The sequence below is a fragment of the Hylobates moloch genome, unplaced genomic scaffold (assembly GCF_009828535.3).
Source record: "Hylobates moloch isolate HMO894 unplaced genomic scaffold, HMol_V3 SCAFFOLD_8, whole genome shotgun sequence".
Classification (NCBI taxonomy): Eukaryota; Metazoa; Chordata; class Mammalia; order Primates; family Hylobatidae; genus Hylobates; species Hylobates moloch.
In genome coordinates this window covers 96368666-96390682 of record NW_026652283.1, presented here as the reverse complement: position 1 = coordinate 96390682, position 22017 = coordinate 96368666, and the positions used below count along the sequence as shown (strand labels likewise).

The 22017-nt window shown below is 45.3% G+C and overlaps 1 protein-coding gene across 3 annotated transcripts in view; it reads right to left on the bottom strand.

Annotated features, from left to right (window-relative positions):
* Window positions 1-4361: 4361 nt before the first annotated feature.
* Window positions 4362-22017, bottom strand: part of GLB1 (galactosidase beta 1) — a 114249-nt gene continuing 96593 nt past the window's right edge. For 2 of the 3 annotated variants that reach the window (XM_032162206.2, XM_032162207.2), the window contains exons 15-16: window positions 21678-21932; window positions 4410-5089 (exon numbers count right to left, since the gene is read on the bottom strand). In XM_032162206.2, coding sequence (XP_032018097.2) covers window positions 4790-5089; window positions 21678-21932 — 555 coding nt within the window. In that variant the 3' untranslated portion in view covers window positions 4410-4789. Of the gene's footprint in view, window positions 5090-21677; window positions 21933-22017 lie in introns of all 3 variants that reach the window. The other variant, XM_032162205.2, reaches the window with a different exon arrangement.

Sequence of the window (22017 nt, the reverse complement as noted above, 5' to 3'; positions counted from 1 at the left end):
CCTCCCCTTCAGGTCTGGTCTGTGTCATGTTTTATACTAGACTGTCTCCTTCACCTTTGGGTCCTCAGCCAAGCACAGTGGCTGGTCAGGAGGAGAACCAAGTTGTCGAACTGAACACAAAGGGATGCAGGGAAAGGATGGAGCATCCCACGTGTCATTTCTTTCCTCTTGTCCCCCAGGTTTCCAGATGATCAGTTACCTGCTTCTGTGGTGGAATATAAGAAAGACTCAAACTAGCATTTAGTAAGCAGCTACTACATGGCAAGTGCTATACAAGGTACTTTTATGATGACCTCATTTAATTTTAAAACCCCACAAGGTGGGCACCACATTTAGGAGAGTAAGAAATTTAGACTTACACGATTCCCTTGCCCGAGACCATGCTGATGGAAAGTGATGGAGCAGGAACGTGACCCTGGGTTTCTGTCCTCAAAGCCCATCCTGTTCTATCTTAGGAGACAGTGCTGCTGGTTTGGGAGTATGGAGGAATGAAGCTGGTGGGAGGCCTGCTCACATGTGGGAAAGCCCCTTGTGGTGCAAACAGAGCAACTGCCTGGTGAGGCATCAGCTCAGAATCTTTACCGGGCATTCACAGACAACCAGAAAGCTGCTGGGCATCCACTTCTAACAAAGGTCAGGGCCAGTGGGCTGAAGGGCAAGGGACACCTGGGGAAGTATTGCTCAGTCAGACCAAGAGCAGGGGCTAGGCCAAAACCCAGAAACCACCTGGCCCCACCGTCTGGACATCGGGGCGATTTTCCTTGCAGCCCATGTGCTGATGGTCCCCACTGGCTGTGTGTGCTACCACAGACCAGCCAGGATCCCTCAGACTGACTAAAAAGGTGATTTCAGAAAATGACTTCTTTTTCAAAAAGGAGAGAAATAAAGACCACATGAGATCATTTCCTATTTGTGTCATTTGACAGAAGACATTTCTTGTTGGGGAAACAGTGAAAAAAAACCCCACCTCGGATTAGCGCTAAACAATTTCATTCTGAATAAACTGGATTTACTGAGAAACAAAGATAAACAGACTGACAATGACAGATAAAGAAAGTAGGTAGCGTAAGGTGGAGAAGGGAAGAGAGAGAGGACAGGAGGGATGATAAATCTGCAAATTCTAAGTGCAATTCTATTTTTTTTTGAGATAGGGTCTGGCCCTGCCACCCAGGCTGGAGTGCAGTGGTGTGATCTCAGTTCACCGCAACCTCTGCCTCCCGGGCTCAAGTGATCCTCCTACCTCAGCCTCTTGAGTAGATAGGACTATGGGCATGCACCACCACATCCAGCTTTTTTTTTTTTTTCTTTTTTGAGACAGAATCTCACTCTTGTTGCCCGGGCTGGAGTACAGTGGCGCAATCTCGGCTCACTGCAACCTTCACCTCCCGCTTTCAGGCAATTCCCCTGCCTCAGCCTCCTGAGTAGCTGGGATTACAGGTGACTGCCACCATGCCCGGCTAATTTTTGTATTTTTGAGTAGAGATGGGGTTTCACCATGTTGGCCAGGCTGGTCTCGAACTCCTGACCTCAGGTGATCCACCTGCCTTGGTCCAAAGTGCTTGGATTGCAGGTGTGAGTCACCGCGTCTGGCCTAATTTTTGTATTTTTAGTAGAGATGAGGTCTTGCCATATTGCCCAGCCTAGTCTCGAATTCCTGGGCTCAAGCAATCCACCCACCTCGGCCTCCCAAAGTGCCGAGATTACAGGTCTAAGGGTAATTCTGCCTCTTCTTCATTATTCACTTTCTTCAAAAAAGATATTCTGAAATTGTTTAACAGTTCCTTAAACAGTTCAATATAAATTACTATATGACTAAACAATCCCACTCATGGGTATCTATCCAAGGGAAATGAAAACGGATGACTACACAAATAACCGTATATGGATGTTCATATCAGCATTTTTCATAATAGTCAAAACTGGAAACCATTCAAATGCCCTTCAGCTGACAAATGGATAAGCAAAATGTGGTACATCCATACAATGGAATGCGACTCAGCAACACACAGGAACACATTCCTGAACACGCTACAACATGGAACAAACCTCACGGTATGCTGAGAGAGATCAGACACACATGACTGTATATCGTGAGACCGGGCACGGTGGCCGAAAGACAAATTTAATATAAAAGGTTTAGATAGTAGGTAATAAAAGTACTCCCCTTATTATTTTCCAAAGGTAGCATCCATAGAGAGAGTTACATTTTCAATCAATTCGTGGACAGATCTGAAATAAGGTTATTGACAGAAATCAGGAATGACTGAAGGCACATCTTATTTTAGGAAGAACATTATAGCAGGCAAAATGTGTGCCCATGAGAGGTAGCATAGAGTTGGGTGGGTTGAGGGGAGTCCAGAGCCCAGGTGGCACTATCTATGTATTAAGATTCTGTTTTCCGGCTGGGTGCAGTGGCTCACGCCTGTAATCCCAGCAATTTGGAAGGCCCAGGTGGGCGGATAACCTGAGGTCAGGAGTTTGAGACCAGCCTGGCCAACACAGCAAAACCCCGTCTCTGCTAAAAATACAAAAATTAGCTGGGCATGGTGATGCACGCCTGTAATCCCAGCTACTCTGGAGGCTGAGGCAGGAGAATCACTTGAACCCGGGAGGCAAAGGTTGCAGTGAGCCAATATTACGCCACTGCACTCCAGCCTGGGCGACAGAGCGAGACTCTGTTTCAAAATAAAAAAAAAGATTGTTTTCCAAAAACTTCCTGGGTAAAGGGTGGCAGAGGAGTGCTGTAGGTGGGAAAACCCATCCAAATTCCCTCACATTGATAAGACAAAACACTCTGGCTTTGGAGGGAGGTAGGCCAGGTTTGAAATCAACTCTGCCTCTTGCCAAAGTTTTAAATATTTTCAATTGTAAAATGGACTTATTGCTATTTGACCTTACAGTGTAGTTCTGAAGACTGAATGAGTGAAATATAAGGCAAGCGTACACGCTGATGAGGCGACCACACTCCACTGCTCGTGCTTTCTGGAGATTCTCTGCTTGTCTCTAGGGCCGGGGAACTGCAATTCGCCAATGTACATATGCTTTAAAAGGAGTCATTTCACATTTCTTTCCAAAGCTTATCACAGTTTGGCCATGGTTCTTGAGTATCATTTTGTTTTTGGTAACTGTGCAGTGGAGGAGTAATGAAATGAGGGTATGGGTCCATATAGCACCTCCTTTGCCCTGTGATCTGCCCGAACATCAAATAGTGCAGAACATCTAGAAAAAGCTACTATGGAAAAACGTCCTTAACTAAGTCCCAGTGTTTGTTTCAGCTCATCTATGCCACCTGCAGCTGGCTCAACCAGTGTTTAAAGACTCACTGTTCAATCTCAGATATTTATTATTTGTGCCTATGACAGAGGGAAAAATATACCACCAAGAAAACATTACAGATTGACATAAAAAAAACTTCCCTTTCTCCCTCCTTAAAAAAAAAAAAACTACAGGGCTGCGTGTAGTGGTTCATAACTGTAATCCCAGAACTTTGGGAGGTCAAGGCAGGAGGATCACTTGAAGCCAGGAATTCAAGGCTGCAATGAGCTATGATCATGCCATTGCACTTCAGCCTGGGCAACAGAGCAAGACCCAGCCTCAAAAAAAAAAAAAATTACATATTCTCGGTATATAATTAAAAATACAGATAAGAAAAAGCAAGCAATCTCTCAAATACTTACCATCCAGATATAATTATATGAACATTTTTAGCTTATTCCTAACCTTTCTTGTGCAACACAAGCATATATTAATATTCTATGTATGCAATGTGTACCCAGGCACTAGAGTCAGACTACCTGAGCTCAAGCCGTGTCTTGCCACGTGCATCTGTGATATCTGGTAAACCGGCAGGATGACAGTATATTCCTCAGTGTTCTTGTGAGGGGCAAGTAAGTTAAACATAAACTCAGAACTGTGCATGTTGTAGAACACGTCCTCAACAAACGAGAGCTACTGTTCCATGTCAGGACAGGAATACCAGAAACACCACGTCCTTTCCTATCTGTGCACACACACAGCACACACACACGTGCATGCCTGACTACTGACATGTGCATAGGCCTGTACTGTGTGAATATCTGAAGTTCTTACGTTGAAACACACAAAATGGGATCCAATTTAAGGTAATGTTTTCTCATGTATCAAAAAATTTGCATATAAGTATAGATCTCTCACCATTTTAGTGGCTAAAATACTATGCTTCTATATAGATACACCATACTATGTACACTGTGCAACTGTTAATCATTTAGATTGTTTGCATAATTGTTTTCAGCTGTATTTATAGGTCATCTAGTCCAAAAGCAAGTCAAATAACGATCAGAAAAGCAGCAGTCCACAGATCAAACCAAGACTATTTTCCATCCTTTTGAACTTCGAGTTAGTGAAGTGGTTTATTCAGCCCACTCAAGTCTAGTTATGATTTAAGTCAGACCATATAATTTAATACCTGCACATTAAAAACAGTGACATCATCATTTGAGTACAAATTTTATTTAACAAAAAGGCAACATGATTCTTCCAAAATAAAAATCACTACCACCTTTAAAGCTTCCATTCCAGCCCTGCAGATATGTACGCATGTTACTGTGCTGTCAGCCCCTCACACATTCCAGGTGGTCCCTGAAGGTGGGGCTTTGGCACTGCAGGGATGCAGGGAAACCTCGGGTGAAAATGCACATCCTAAATTCTTTTTCCAGTTCCACATTCCGATCAGTGAAATGTGGCATGACAGGGAGGATCTGTGAGGTATGTTCAGGGTAGAATCCCTCAAAGACACAGGCTTTCATCATCATACATGGTCCAGCCATGAGTCTTTGTTTTTTTGGGGGGGTGGGGGCATGAGTCTTTTTACAACAGGTTTGGAGGGATGATCGTAGGTCACAGATGAGCCAATAACTGGCCTGTCCACGAACTTCACAGCACACAGTTCTGGATCATCACTGCTGCAGGGTGCCCGCTCCAGTTCCAGCACGGTGATGGTGTTTGGGGCCGAGGTCATCAGGATGTGCTGGGGCACAAACAAGGTCAACTGAGGGCCCCGGGCTGGCCAATAGCGGCCAAGGTTAAAGCCATTAATCCAGACCTGGCCCTGGAGAGAGAGAGACAGAAAACCATCAACCCCAGATGCCCCGAAAGCCCTGAGGAAGGTGGGGGCCCTGATGTAGGGCAGGCCAGCAGCAATGGAGGAAAGAAATGCCCCCAGAAAGGCGAGGCTGACAGCCAGGCCCATGCCAGCCTTGGTTTTAGCTTCTTGCTAGGATAACTGGCCAAGGTGGGAAGAAGGTGGGTGGGGGATAACAAAAACTTGCCCCAAAGACCCACTCCTGCTTCAGGAAAATACAGGTTTGGTCCCTCTGACAGGCTTCAGCGGCCACAGATGTTGGTACCAGAGAACAGTGTGGAAGTTTCTGAATTTCATCCTGGTTCCCAGGTGCTGCCTGTACCCACAGACCAGCCTCTGCCTGACTTTTCTGTACACAGAAGACAATTGCTGAACTGCTTCCTTAAGTAGATCTTTTCCTTCTTTGTTCTCCTTTCCCAGAGGCAGGTCTTGACCTCACTATCTGCTGTACACCTGGTGAACACAGGGAACACAGGACTCCAGGCCTGCATCCTGAGGTCAGACAGGTACCAGGGGTGGTCCCCAAAACAATCCCTCAAGAGGGATAGGGGGTTTGGGTGAGGGAGAGGAAGAGGCTCATCCAGTTGGGTGTCTATATTACTGCTATGTTTTAAGGACTCTTACAGGCACCCTCAGAGTTAGGGTGTGGACTCCGTGTTTGGTTCAGGAGCAGAGGTGATGCTATAGGCTGCATAAACAATTTCTGTGAGTAGGGGAAGCTGCTTCCCATAACAAAACTGAAAGTGGAGGATAAACTAAAAAACAGGGACCATGTTTAGGTCTGTCTACACAGCCTCTCTGTATGTGGTAAAATTTGCTCAAAGAGGCTGAGTGCAGTGGTTCACACCTGTAATCCCAGCACTTTGGGAGGCCAAGGCAGGCAGATCACCTGAGGTCAGGAGTTCGAGACCAGCCTGGCCAACATGGTGAAACCCCGTCTCTACTAAAAATACAAAAATTAGCCAGGTGTGGTGGCACATGCCTGTAATCCCAGTTACTCAGGAGGCTGAGGCAAGAGAATCACTTGAACCGGGGGAGGCAGAGGTTGCAATGAGCTGAGATTGTGCCACTGCACTCTAGCCTGGGCAGTGACAGAGCAAGACTCTGTCTAAAAAAAAAAAAAAAAAAGATTTGCTCAAAGCTCAAAGGCTAGGATCAACAGCTGGCTGAATAGATGGAACATTCTATTTTGAAGAAAGAAAGTGAAGAAGGGGAGATCACATACACGCAAAAGAAAGAGAAAATCTGGGAGAAGAAAGGAAAACATAAAGCGAGAAGGAAGAGGAAAGAGGAACAGAAGAAAGGAGGGAGGCAGGAAAGAAACTGCGACCTACAATGGCCCAGATATCCCAGGAGACAGCCTGGAGGAGGCCCAGCCATGGCTGACACCTGCTGAGCCCTAATCCTCTCCACGTTCTGCAACACAACTCTGCTGCTCACCCCAGGGCTCCTCAGTCTTCTTATGTTTGGGGTATTTTTCAGCCTCCAAGTGTCCCCTTTACTTTAGATCCTTCTGAATTTCCTACCTGGGTTCATATCTGTGTCTTGCCACTTACTAGCTGTCTGACCTTGGGCAGGTCTCAACTCAATTTTTTCATACCAGTCACTGGGGACAATGATGATGAAGGAACAGTGTGTGGCCTGTAAGTGGTAGCACTCCTTACATGATTAAAGTGAAAAGATGTTGGTGTTCACATGCCTACAAAAGAAGGGGGTCCGTGATTAAAAACCACCTGTCTGTTGGATTAAGTCATTTAGAAAGAGGATGACAGTTTCACAGTTCTCAGAACTATTTCACTCTTGTTTTTACCCTGGGATATGTTATCTCATTCCATCCTAAAAGGTATACACAATGACAGCTTTACCAGGTTTTTATCAGCTTAAAATCTGCTGGTGCCTTGTTTTTGCAGTATTAGAGAACAGTAGCACTTTACTTTTGCGGTCAAGGGGGAAGACAGAAAAGTGGGAGGGCTTTATGAGCAGCACCCGAGGAATGGCACGCACCACACAGGCTTCATGCTATGCTCAGGACACAGGCCAAGCCAACTCCTGACCAAATAGCAGGTGAACAAAGTGGAGGTTTTGTCCTTTCTCAAACCTCAAGTTCCATTTCATGAGCATCCAAGAGACGGGCCCTCACATGCCGGGTGGACTGTGCACCTGGTAGGTAAGCTGGGAATTGTTTTCCCTGGATCCCCTTCCCTGGATGGTTCTGGGTTAGCGTTGGTCAGAAGAGGCCCTTGCTTGAGATTGGGAGGGTGGAGAGAAGCAGCAGCCATTGCTCGGGGGAGGTTTTCATGCAGTGGTGCAATCCTGGCTTGCTGCAGCCTCCACCTCCCAAGTTCAAGAGCTTCTTGTTCCTCCGCCTCCTGAGTAGCTGGGACTACAGGCGTGCACCACCATGCCCAGCTAATTTTTGTAATTTTGGTAGAGATGGGGTTTTGCCATGTTGCCCAGGCTGGTCTCCAACTCCTGGCCTCAAGAGATCCGCCCACCTCGGCCTCCCAAAGTGTTGGGATTACAGGCGTGAGCCACCATGCCTGACCTTTTTCTTTTTTCCTTTTTGAGGCAAGATCTCACTCCAGACACCCAGGCTAGAATGCAGTGGCACCATCACGACTCACTATAGCGTCAACCTCCCACCTTAGCCTCTCACATAGCTGGGGCTACGGGCATGCCCCACCATGACTGGCTAATTTTTGTATTTTTTTAGAGATGAGGTTTCGCCATGTTGCCCAGGCTGGTCTCAAACTCCTGGTCTCAAACTCCTGGTCTCAAGTGATCCTCCCACATCAGCCTCCCAAAGTGCTGGGATTACAGGCGTGAGCCACCTCGCCTGGCCATGCACATGTTTCTTACAGGAGGGGAATGCTAGGAATGGAATTGCTGGGTCATGGGATATGCATGTGTCCAACTTTAGTGATACTATAAAGAGTAGCTATTTTTAAAAAAAGTGTGAAGGAGGAATTGAATTTTCACATTTAATTTAAACTTAACCATATGTGGTTAAAAATGAACATTCTTGTAAAGAATATTATACAAGGCCAGGTGTGGTGGCTCATGCCTGTAATCCCAGTACTTTGGGAAGCCAAGGCGAGCAAATCACTCGGGGTCAGGAGTTCGAGACCAGCCTGGCCAATATGGTGAAACCCTGTCTCTACTAAAAATACAAAAATTAGCCAGGCATGGTGGTGGGTGCCTGTAATCCCAGCTACTCAGGAGGCTGAGGCAGGGGAATCGCTTGAACCTGGAAGGTGGAGGTTGCAGTGAGCTGAGATTGCGCCACTGCACTCCAGCCTGGGTGATAGAGCAAGACTCAGTAAAACAACAACAACAACAAGACAAACAAAAAACCCCCAACAATATTATACAAGAAGCTACTGCACTGGACTACAGAGCTAAGGTATGGTGAGATCCTAGTGACTTCATTATTAGACCATCATCCTTCCATTTCTCTCTAGCCTCACAGCCTGACTTCCAGAGCACGTCATAAATCAATTTTGTCTTAGACTGCTGCAGCGTCCTCACAGTCTCTTGACTTTATTAACTCTAGAATCTAGGTTCTGCACAGCTGCCAAGGTGAAAATCGGATTCTTTTTACACATTCCTGTTTCGAACCTCCTTCCTGTGGTCCACAGCCCATCCCTTCCTCCTTTCCTCCTTGTGTCTGTGGCACTCCCCCTTGCTCACTCCACTCTCCACTATACTTTTCGTTCTTTCCTTCTCTTCTCTTCTCCTTCTTCTTCTTCTTCCTCTCTTATCATCTCCTCTCCTTCTTCTTCTTCCTCTCTTCTCCTCTCTTCTTCTCCGTCTCCTCCTCCTCCTTCTCCTCCTTCCTCTCTTCTCTCTTCTCTCTCTCTCTTCTCCTCTCTTCTTCTCCGTCTCCTCCTCCTCCTTCTCCTCCTTCCTCTCTTCTCTCTTCTCTCTCTCTCTCTGTCTCACATCTTGCTACGTTGCCCATGTTGGACACCAGTCGCTATTCACAGGCACAATACAGCCTCAAACTCCTGCCCTCAAGCGATCCTCCTACCTCAGCTTCCTGAGAAGCTGGATCTTCAGATGTGCACACCACGCACAGCTCCCCAATTACTTTCAGTTAGTTTTGCTTGGGCATCAGCTAGTCCCCATGTGCTAACACCACTCACCTCAAGCTGAAGCCTTCTCATCACTCAGGCAGGGCCACGATCCTCCTCCTTAATGCTGGGCTTTCCATTCCAAGTCACTCACTATCCTTTAATTTTTTCTTTTTCTTCCAGTTATTATCATGATTTGAAATTCATATCTTTTATTTGATGACTCGTTTATGAGCTATTTCCAGCTATAACACAGGCTCCAGGAAGTGAAAGGCTTTGTCTGTTTTATTTGAGGTGAGATTCTCCGCACGCAGGAGAGTGATATTCAATACACACTTAGTAGCACTCATGGCTGCTGATACTTGTTGATAATTCTGCCAAGAAAAGATTCGCTGAAGAGGTGACATGAAGCCCTTCTGAAAGAATTCTTCACGTTCCTCTGCTCCCAGTTTAAGAGTTTTAAAGAATATTGTTCACTAAAAGAAAAACATTTGCCTTCCCTCCTTGATTAGAACCAATGAAAAAACACTTTAATATAATTTAACTTCAAAAATTCTATTTAAAAAATATATACATTGATTTTTATTTCTCTTAAAAAGTTATGCTTCTGCAATTATTTTTGGTGGGGAGGTATGCCCGTGTTGCTGAATATGATCTAAAAGTAGATATACTCTTAATGAAGTTAGCCCCATGGGGACCAAGCAGTGGTTTCTGGGGCTTCCTAAGGCAGTCTCAGTTAAAATAGTTCCATGACAAAGCGACTTTCTCTGACCACGGCTTGACCCTGGCAGACTCTCCACCCTTTGCTGTAATCACCAAGGCACAATAATAATAGTTTCATAAATGTGACGTTCCTGGAAATGCCTGACCTACTTTTTTGTTGATCAGACAGTTTCATGTGTTTGTCTGTCTGTTTTAAACTATCTGGATAAATGGAATTTAAAACAAAAGTCTCCCTCCCTCCCTCCCTCCCTCCCTTCCTTCCATCCTTCCTTCCTTCCTTCCTTTGGAGACAGGGTCTTGCTCTGTCATTCAGACTAGACTGCAGCTGCACTATCATAGTTCATTGCAGCCTCGAATTCTTGGCCTTAAGCGATCCTCCTGTGTCAGCCTCCCGAGTAGCTGGGACTATAGGTGTGAAACTATCGGGGGGAGGTATGCATGTGTTGTTGTTAGCCATCATGGCCAGCTAACTTAAAAACCATTTTTTAAAATAGACATAGAATCTCACTATGTTGCCTAGGCTTGTCTCAAACTCCTGGCCTCAAGTGATCCTCCTGCTTTTACCTCCCAAAATGTTGGGATTACAGGTGTGAGCCTCTGTGCCTGGTCTCACTACTGTTTTAAGTTGTAGTTTAAAATTTTCCAAAATTTTTTGGGAGCTCCTTTAAAAGCAACAATAAGCTCAGGGTGAATGCTGCCTTTGTCACACTCTGAAAGAAAACATTTAGACACTTGCAGGACTTAAAATGGAAAAGACAAAGGTCCAGTTCCCAAGGTTAAAGGCTCTCACACACCGAACTCATGAATCACTATGATGCTCATCCGGGCGAAAGGGAAGAAAAAGAGGAGAATTGAAAAGAAAAAAAGGTAAACGCCTCTTACAAGCCTTGCTTAGAAATAAGAGGTTAAATAGATATCACTGAAATACACAGGAGATTAATTCTCCCCTTCCTTCAGAACCCCAAAGGGCTCTGCAGCTGACGCAAATCATACTTTTTTGCTTCCTCCTCATTCTTAAAGTAATGAAGTTAAATAACTTTATGGTTTCTCTATATTTTGGGACAGGTCCAAATAGAACTGAAGCCATCAAATGCATAAAATAATAGCATAAAAGATAAATCACTTCTCATCAAATCCCAAATAAAAATTCTTTTTCCTTCTCAACTTCCAACAGTTCCACCATTGCTAGACCTTTTTAATATAATAGCTTACCTAACAACAGTCGCCAAACCACCTCACACATCGGGAACCAAGCTAGGAACTGATAAGCAAAAACTACTGCCTCATGTCATATTTGTTATAAAGTTCACAACCTACAAACTGAAGAAGACCTTCTTTCACTTCTAGCCTATTTACCCATTTACAAAAGTTCTAACGTTTTGTTGAGAGAAGTCTGATGGTCTAGTTTCAAAGTTCACGGGACTTGTGCAACTGGAAACAGTGAATTAGATGGAAATAGTAGATCTTATAGGAGGTATGCATAACTGCAAATTAGACAAAAAAGACGTTTAACAAGCATATCAAATTTAGGATGAAAGTAGGGTCCAATACTGTTAAGACCTGTGGGATACTGAAAAGATGACCCCAATTCTTAGTGGTTCCCTCTATCAAGAAGTAGAATCTGTCTGGGCATGGTAGCTCACTCCTGTAATCCCAGCACTTTGGGAGGCCAAGGTAGGTGGATCACCTGAGGTCAGGGGTTCCAGACAAGCCTGGCCTACGTGGTGAAACCCCATCTCTACTAAAAATACAAAAATCAGCCAGGTGTGGTGGCGGACGCCTATAATCCCAGCTACTCAGGAGGCTGAGGCAGAAGAATCGCTTGAACCTGGGAGGCGGAGGTTGCAGTGAGGTGAGATCGTGTCACTGCACTCCAGCTTGGGTGACAGAGTGAGACTCCATTTCAAAAAAAAAAAAGGGGGGGGGTAGAATATGTTTTTCCATTCCTTGGATCTGGCTGGTCTAGTGACATATTTTGGCCAAACAACGTGGAAGAAGCGACACGTGAATCCTGACTTTGGCCTTAAGGTGCCTTGCGCATTTGCATTCTTTCTTTGAACCCTGCTCAGTCGCCATGTGAACAAGCCTAGGCTAGCTTGCTGGATGATAAAGAGACATGGTCTCATCTTCTCTGTTGCCTCAGCGAGAGATGGCTAACACCCAGGTGGTCATGCCCAGCTGAGACGAGCAAAACCATCACTTGCTCTGCCAATACTGAAAAATCGTGAACTAAATAAACTGTTGCCGTTTTAATCCACTAAGTTTTGGGTGGCTTGTTATGCAGCAGAAGCTAACTGATACACATCTCCATGGTCAGAAGGTGCCTAAGCATGCTACTTTTCAGGAAAGTGAGTGACATTTAAAAACTCAATTTAAAAATAGTAGAGCCATCCACTACTTAGTTCCGCTTTCACCGATCAATCACCAAATCCCACTGGGGCTTCCTCAGCCATGTCTGTGCCTTTCTCAGGATTGCTGAGAAGAGCTGGGTGAGAAGACACCTGTGAGCACTCAGTACAGTGGCCAGCACATGGTAAGCTCTCAGGTGTGGCTGGTACTATTATTATTTCCTGAAGCTGGACCGCCCTCCCTCCCTACTGCCACACTCAAGTCCAGCTCTGTTCCTTCTCTCTGGACCACTTCTCCAGCAGAAGAGTAGCTTTCAGGGGTAACAGGGAGAGAGTTCTGTTTTACACCTATCAGGCTGGAGGTGCCTATGAGACCCCCAAAGGTGGTCTTGTAAGAGCTGAGCTGGAAAAGGAAATGTAAGCATGTCCAGTACATCTGTGAGGACATCCCCCAAAAGTGTAGGAAGAGAGCCCAGGACCAAGTCCTGAGGACTGCAACATAGAAGCTGAGAGAGAAGCCTGAGAAAGAACAAAGAGAGGGAGGAAAACCAGAAGTTTGGGCACGCAAGTCAGAAGAAGCAATCCTCCCATCTCTCACCGGGTAGCTGGGACTGCAGGTGCCATCATGCCCCTATAACTATCCTATAGTTATCTAGGGGCTCCATCCTAAGTCACCTCATTAGCATAAACCCCGGTGGGATTGAAAGAGGCTAGTTACAAATAACAAAAGACACTCCTCCCACTCAGAAAATTCCAAGGGTTTTAGGGCCCTGGAACCAGGGACAAAGACCAAATATACTTATTACTATACTATTCTCTTGAAAAATATCAATCCCTCTGCACAAAATGTCCTTCCCACTAGGAAGACCAGACCTTTCCCAGCAATCTTAAGCACTTACAATTTCCTCCTCTCCAAGGCCCAGCTGCATGGTTTACATATCTCTTACAGACTCTTATAATCCTCTTGGGCTCTGTCTATACCTCTATCTCTCCAAACGGATTGAGACTAAGTGACTAATATTGATAAGGTTTTAAAAGTTTTACATACTCTTTTCTGACATAATCATGTCTCAGTGCAGCCTTGATTTGCTGGGCTCAAGCAACCCTCCCATCTCCCACCAAGCAGCTGGGACTACAGGTGCATGCCACCAGGCCCAGCTAATTAAAAAAATTTTTTTGTAGAGATGAGGTCCTATTAAGTTGCCTAGGCTGGTCTCAAACCCCTGAGCTCAAGTGATCCTACCACCCTGGTCTCCCAAAGGGCTAGGATTACAGGTGTGAGCCATCGCGTCAGCCAGGAAATTTCAAAAGCAAGATGCAACAAATAGTTGAAAGAAGGAATTTCTTTCAACCGTTTATTATACATTGTTTTATTTCATAATTATTTTACATCTTGAAGGTGGGATAATTTATCTTTAAAATACAGAATTACTTTTGATCAGTATTCTATTTTGATTCTTGACTCTTCAAAGCATAATTTTGGTTAAGGAAAAATGGACACTATCACACTCACTACCATGCTCTGTCATGCACCTAAACCTACCACAAAATGTTAAAGGCTGGAAGGCTGCATAGGATATTGACGGGAGACTTATCCACACCCAGCTGAAAGAGAGATAAATAGCACAAGCACTGCTGCACTGGCAGAACATGACATTTCAGGTTTGGCATATAGCAGGGGTCCCCAAACCCCAGGCCACAGACTGGTCCGCGGCCTGTTAGGAACCGGGCCGCACAGTGAGAGGTGAGCGAGCATTACTGCCTGAGTGCCACCTCCTGTCAGATCGGCAGCAGCATTAGATTCTCATAGGAGCAGGAACCCTATTGTGAACTGCGCATGCGAGGGATGTAGGCTGTGCACTCCTTATGAGAATCTAACTAATGCCTGATGATCTGAGGTGGAACAGTTTCATCCAAAACCGTTCCCACTCCCCCACCCCCTGCCACACAGTCCATGGAAAAAGTGTCTTCCACGAAACTAGTCCCTGATACCAACAAGGCTGGGGACCACTGGCATACAGGACACATCGTGGAAAGCACTGGAGGAGAACGCTTCCTATCTAATGGACTTTCTAATCAGATAAGAACTCAGTGAGGTCAAAGCGTTGTCCTGTGTCTGCTGGACAGAGTAGAACATGCCTGACCCCTTTCTACTGAAGTCCCAGTTGATATTCATTCACATCTGGCATTAACCAGAAAGCCACATCCGACTCAAGTAAAGCCAGTGTAAACAAAAGTGATTTTTTAATCTTATGAATCGCCCTTATCAGTGACTTTGCTCTCTAAATCAAGGTAGTTTCTTTACAGTAAAATGAATAGGAAGAGCATAGAGTCCTGTGCCAGGGCCTTTGACAAGGGCCTCTCCTGATGAAGGATGTGGGGGTTAGTGCACAGCCTTAGAAACAGCTGGGGCTTCAGGGATCATTTTGTCCATCCCCACACCGCAACTGCCAGCTCCCTGCATTCAAACCATGTGCTAACGTGCTCATTCTTTCAAATGTCAGAGCTTAGCACTCAGTGTCGGAGTGGGATCTGCCTGTTCTGAGATGGTTGATCATTTAGAAGCCCCACAGCTGGCCTGGGACTGTCCTCAGCAGCAGGGACCACTGTGCACCAGAAAACAGAAACCACATTCGTTCTGCGTTAGGTAGGAAATGTGTGTACCCTTGGACCTTCACAATCATTCACTCCAAAGTCCACAAACTTCTTGGATGGGCCTTGTGTGTGTGTGGCACTTTATTGACACAGAATTCATATACCATACAATTCGGCAGTCTTTAATATACTACAGAGCTGTACAACCATTACCAAAGTGAATTATAGAACATTTCATCACTCCATTAAGAAGCCCTGTACCCTTTAACCTTCTCTTTCCATCCGACCAACACTCTCTTTTCCCTGCTCTAGGCAATCACAGATCTTCCTGTCTATATGAATTTGCCTGTTCTGGACATCTCATGTAAATGGAATCATGCAACATACAGTCCTTTGTGACTGGCGTCTTTCATTAGCCTAATGTTTTCAAAATTCTTCCATGTTGTAACATGTATCAATACTTCATTTCTTTTTATTGCTGAATCATATTCCATTGTATGGATGTACTACATTTCGTTTATTGATTCCTCAGCTGATGGACATTTGGGCTGCTTCCAACTTTTGGCAATTATGGATAATGGTGCAATGAACACTCGTGTACAAGTTTTTGAGTGGACATATGGATTAGATGGGCTTTTGGGGGTCTGAACCCTTTGACACATTCACAAATACTGTGTGGAGATGTACTTTCAAGCCAGGAGATGCAAAGCATTCATCAGACTGACCAAATAAGTAAAGAGCCCCAGCCTAGATAATGAGTACGAGTTCCTCACTGGTTCTCAATGCCGCCTGCTTTTTCACATGGGCCTTCAAGACACGCCTGGGGCTCAGGTACGTGTGCCACTGAGCACTTCTGTACCTCGTACAAGTTACTTAGCTCTCTAAGCCTCCAGCTACTCATCTGCAAACTGGAGATAATGATCCATCTACCACAGGTGCCTCTTTTGATGGCTACAGAGATAGAGTCTACAAAGTGTTGAGCAGAACGCCTGGGTCAGTAACTCTTGCATGTGACACCTTTATGACTTGGCCAAGATGAACCTGCCTCTGACCTCCAACACGTCCCACACTTTTCCACTGGTCTCTACTGCATTAGGAGGAGAGAAAAAGAGGGATCGAGGGAACAAGAACATGCTTGCTAGCTCAAGGGGGAAGATCCAGGAGGGCTTTCTTTGTGTTTAGGTCCTAGAGCTCCTAGTTACCACTTTTTGGCTGAAAAATGGAACTCAGCAGAGAGATGGAAAGGCTGACAAAATGCAGGTAGAGGAAATATGAGAACAGGGTCTTGGCCTGAAGGAAGAAGGTGGGGAGGGGATTCAGAATTCAGACTTCCTCCTAGATACCACTGGGCAGGAAATGAGGGTGGAGGCAGAGAGATAAGTCTGACAGGAAGCTGAGGGAACAAAGGAGTTACACCTGATAGCAGTCAAGGAGGATGAGGTCTTCAGCGGAGAGGGTGGAGAGTCAGGTGGCTTAAGGAGGGTGGTGAAGGTTGAAAAGGCCAGTGGGGGAAAGGAGCAGAGAGAGACCAAGGACTGCTGGGCAAATCTGAGGGCTTCTGGAGGCTGGCAACAATGAGGTGATGGTAGCCACGATGAATGCACTGAGAAGCCCCTCAGCTGTGCTCAGTGACTGGTGAACCAGCAGAGACACCAGTAGTGGATCCATTTTACATGGAGGAGGAATGAAGGAGGCAGAGTAGAAGGGCAAAGGGGCAAGGGGGCAGGTGGACTGATGGCTTTTAAAAAAAGATCGTGGTTGCCAGACGCAGTGGCTCACGCCTGTAATCCCAGCACTTTGGGAGGCTGAGGCGGGCAGATCACCTGACGTTGGGAGTTTGAGACTGGCCTGACCAACATGGAGAAACCCCGTCTCTACTAAAAATACAAAATTAGCCAGGCGTGGTGGTGCATGCCTGTAATCTCAGCTACTCCGGAGGCTGAGGCAGGAGAATCGCTTGAACCTGGGAGGCAGAGGTTGCAGTGAGCCGAGATTGTGCCACTGTACTCCAGCCTGGGCAACAAGAACGAAACTCCGTCTTAAAAAATAAATAAATAAATAAATAAGATTGTGGTAAGGCCTAGGCTTGGTAGAGGAAGAACTGCGGCCTTAATGGTGGAATGTTTCAGGTCATTAATAAGATTTAAGGCCGGGTGCAGTGGTTCACGCCTGTAATCCCAGCACTTTGGGAGGCCGAGGCGGGCGGACCACGAGGTCAGGAGTTCAAGACCAGCCTGGCCAACACGGTGAAACCCTGTCTCTACTAACAACACAAAAATCAGCCAAGTGTGGTGGCAGGTGCTGTAATCCCAGCTACTTGAGAGGCCGAGGCAGGAGGATCACTTGAACCCAGGAGGCGGAGGTTGCAGTGAGTCGAGATTGTGCCATTGCACTCCAGCCTGCGTGACAAGAGCAAGACTCTGTCTCAAAAATAAAAAAAATAAAAAGATTTAAGAGTGAGGTTGTTAGGCATGAGAGTTTGGTGCATAGAAACATGCAGCCGGAGAGAGGATATTAAAGCCTAAAATTCCAAAGGTATGTTCACCAAGATATATGCCTGTGCTGGGCCATAAAACAAGTCTAAACACATTTAAGAAGACTGTGCAGCCATCATTCAAGTTAGTTTCAGAGCATGTCCATCAGCTCCAAAAGAAACCCCATGCCCACTTAACGTCACTCTCCATTCCCACCCTCAGCCCTAGGCAACCAGTAACCTACTGTCTCTATGGATTTGCCTTTTCTGAACATGTCATATAAATGGAGTCATACAATACGTAGCCTTTTAGTTTTGGCTTCTTTTACTTAGCATAATATTTTTCCGATTCATCTGGGTTGTGGCATGTTATCAGTACTCCATTCGTTTTTACTGAGGAATCGTATGGATATACATGCTTTCTCCACCTGTCAGGTGATAGACATCTGAATTAATTCCAACTTATAGTTATTATAATACTGCTATAAACACTTGCATGTAAGTTTTTACGTGAACATGTTTTCCTTTCTCTTGTGTATATACCTAGGAGCGGAATTGCTGGGTTCTGTGGTAGTCTATGTTTAGCCCTTGAAGAAATTGCCAAACTATGCTCCCAAATGTACCTTCTTATCTTTCTACCAGCAATGTGGGAAGATTCCCTTTCCCCCATGTCCTTTCCAACATTGCCTATTGTCCTTCTTACTATTTAGCCATCCTGGTGAGTGTGAAGTAGTATTTCATTTTGGTTTTGACTTGCATTTCCCAAATGATTAATAACGTTGAGCATTAATCAGCCACTAATTTTAGTTTATAATAGACATTTTACCAAAGAAGGTATACAAATGCAAATGTACTTAGCCATCTTATACCTTCTTTGGTAAAATGTCTATTAAAGTTCTTTGCTCATTTTGTGACTGGGCTGTTTGTCTATTATTGAATTGTAAGAATTCTTTACATATTCTAGATATAAGTCCTTTGTTAGATATATGATTTGAAAATTATTTTTCTCCCAGTTTGTGGCTTGCATTCTCATTTTCCTAATCATGCTTTTTGAAGAACAAATATTTTTAATTCTGATAAAGTCCAATTTATCAATTTTTGTTCTTTAAGGATAATGCCTTAGGTGTCAAATCTGAGAAGTCTTTGCTTAACCCAAGATCATGGAGATTTCTCTCCTTAGAAAGAAATTTTAGAAGTTTTATAGGGGAATTAAGTTACAAATTAATAATTACAAGATACTTTTACAAATCCAAAATATGTGGAAATTACACAGCATACTTTGTTTGTTTGTTTGTTTTTGTTTTGTTTTTGAGACAGAGTCTCGATTTGTCACCCAGGCTGGAGTGCGGTGGCACGCTCTTGGCTCACTGCAGCCTCTGCCTTCCAGGTTGGAGAGATTCTCCCACCTCAATCTCCCAAGTAGCTGAGATTACAGTTACCCACCACCACGCCTGGCTAATTTTTGTATTTTTAGTAGAGATGGGGTTCTGCCATGTTGGCCAAGCTGGTCTTGAACCCCCGGCCTCAGGTGATCTACCCACCGTGGCCTCCCAAAGTGCTGGGATTTACAGGCATGAGCCACCACGCCCAGTAAAACATACTTTTTAATAATCTATGGTTCAAAGAAGAAATCATATGGGAAAGTAGAAAATATTTCTAACAGGCTGGCTGTGGTGGCTCACGCTTGTAATCCTAGCACTTTTCGAGGCCAAGGTGGGTGAATCATTTGAGGTCAGGAGTCCGAGATCAGCCTGGCCAACATGATGAAACCCCGTCTCCAATAAAAATAAAAATAAAAATTAGCCAGGAGTGGTGGTGTGTGTGCCTGTAGTCCCCACTACTCTGGAGGCTGAGGCAGGAGAATCGCTTGAGCCCGGGAGGCGGAGGTTGCAGTGAGCAGAGATCACACCACTGCACTCCAGCCTAGGTGACAGAGTCCATCTCAAAAAAAAAAAAAAGAAAATATTTCAAACAGAATAATGAAAATACGTTTCAATAAATTTTAAACAAGCAATACATAAATAAATAAAAGGGCATTTTATTAAACACACACCATGTACATCTTTTGCCTTCTCCTCCTCCAGCTATTAACGTAATTTTCTCCTCTTCTTCAGAGTTAAATTTCTCAAAAAGAATGTTTATATTCAAGTATTCCTGTTCATATTCCTTACCCTGCTCTTCTCTATAGAATGCAATCTGGCTGGGAGATGCTTCACTCCACTGGAACAAGGCTTATTGATTCCCAAGGGCCTCCCTATTTCTAAAACCACCGAAGTGCTTCTGTCTTTATCTTATTTGTCCTCTTGGCAGCATAAATGCTGGTTTCCTTCCTACTTGTTTAGTCTCTCCTCTTCACTCTTCATCATGTTTTTGTCCCTCAAAGATCAGCTTTAGGTCCTCTTTTCTTCCCTCTGCATCCTCTCTCCTTGAGGGACCTCATCCAGCCCATGTTTTCAACAATCATCTATACAACAATGATCTTCTACATACATTCCTGGCCCAGATCCCTGCCCTGAATTCCCAGCCTATAGATCCAACAACCCTCCTCCAATACTGTCTTTCCCAGCCATTCTCCAAGGCCTCTGTTATGGTCTGAATGTTTGTGTCCATCCAAAACTCATCTGTTAAAATTCTAGCCCCCATGGTGATGGGTTAGGAGGCGGGGCCCCCTCTGGGAGGTGATTAGGTCATGAAGGTGGAGCCCTCATGAATGAAATTAGTGTCCTTATAAAAGAGACCCAAGAGAGCTCCTTTGCCCCTTCAGCCATGTAAGGACATAGAGGGTGCTGTCTATGATGAAGTAGACTCTTACCAGAGAGCAAATCTACTGGTGCCCTGATCTTGAAGACTTCCTAGCCTCCAGAACTGTGAGAAATAAATGCCTGTTGTTTATAAGCCACCCAGCTTATGGTATTTTTTATAGCAGCCCAAATAGACTAAGGCAGCTTTTCAAACACAATTGGTCTAAATTCAAACTCATGACCCCCCTCTCTAAGCCCAAGTCCCCTTCTGAAGCAAATGGTACCATTCTGCCCAGCTGCAAGCTTGAGACCTGAGTCATCCGAGACATATCCCTCTCCCCAAACCCTCCTGTCCAAGCCGTTGTCACAATTTATTGATCCAACTTCAAACATCTCTCAAATAGTTGATGTCATCTCCATCTTAGATACCACCATCCCAGTTTCTCAATGAGACTATGGTCCAGCCTCCTAGATGGTTTCCTCGAATCCATAGGTGTCCTTACCCAAACCATTCTGCACAATGGGGTCAGAGGAGCTTGTCAGATCACAGTCTTATCATGTCACTCTCCTGCTTCAATGGCTCTCAACACAAAGACAAAACTTTAACGTGGCCTATAAGGCCTGTCCCAATCTAGTCTCTACCTACTTTCCACACTTGACATTTTCCCCTCCAACCCCATGGCCTTTGCACATGCTGTTCCCTCTCCCAGAAACATGCTTTCTTCCCTTCTTGCCATGTTAATTCTTACTCATACTTCACGTCTCTGACAAGCATCACTGTCTTACGGAAGGCTTCCCTGACCTCCCTGACAAGGCCAAATACCCCAATTATTATCAACCCCATAGCCCTTCTTAGCATCCATCACAGCTATGGTTTTACTTTTTAATATGAGTCTGCCTCCCCCACTAGACTGAAAGTTCCATGAGGGAAAGGACCACGTTTGGTTTTATTTATGATTGTATCCTTAGTGCCTGGCACACACCTTGGGCACATAGTGGCCACAGAATGAGAAGTGTGTTGAATGAGTGACGGTAAGGTGATCTAGGATGAAAACAGGACATGAGGGAGAGGAGAAGGCGGTGAAGGAAGATATGCCAATGTCTTCAAACAACAAGGGAGAGTGACTGGGAAGTGAAATGGATGAGGAAGAGTGGAGGAGCAGACAGATCATGGCAGGAGCCCCAGGGGTGTGGGGCTGGATGCAGGTGGGGATATTCTGGGAGCACTGGGCTTGGCATAAATGAAAACCAGACAGACTCTCCCAGAGGGATCCACCCCTTTGTCCAGACTGGACTGTCCTCAAGATAAAGAGAAAGTACCCCTATAATCAGTATCAAAAGGGGTCATGATTCTTCTTGGAGGAGGCAGGATGGAGTCATTCACTACAGGAAGCCAATGACAAGGGGGCAGATGGCAGCACCTCCGAGCTGGCCACTGAATCCCTGAAGATCTGCCACAATCCGCCTCCTGAAGAATGTCCGAAACACCACACTCAAAGCCATCACACGATATCTCACTAACGGCTCTTTGTGATTCTTTCTCAGACACTAACAACCAAAAGTTTAGGCCGGAATTCAAACCCTTCCCATGAAGACACGTACCTTGGTCCATCCAGGAAACTGAATAAAGGTGTCCTGGGGCAAGTCTGGGATCCCACTGGGAATGGAGAAGTTCCCCACATAAAAGGACGGGAGCGTGTAGTTGGATGAGCTGTGGGCCCAGGCTTCATCATGGTGGCCACTGTCACGGTGTCCCCAGCCCCCCAGCTGGCTGCGCACTGCATCCTCAGTGTCCAGTGGAAAGATCATCCAGTCCGTGAGGATATTGGAACTGAGGGTCAGGTTAGAAACCAAACCCTGCAAAGCAGAAACAGAGCACAGTGAGCTGGGGAGGGAAGGAAAAAGGCTTCACATGTCTCTGCATTCCAGGGAAACGGGAAAA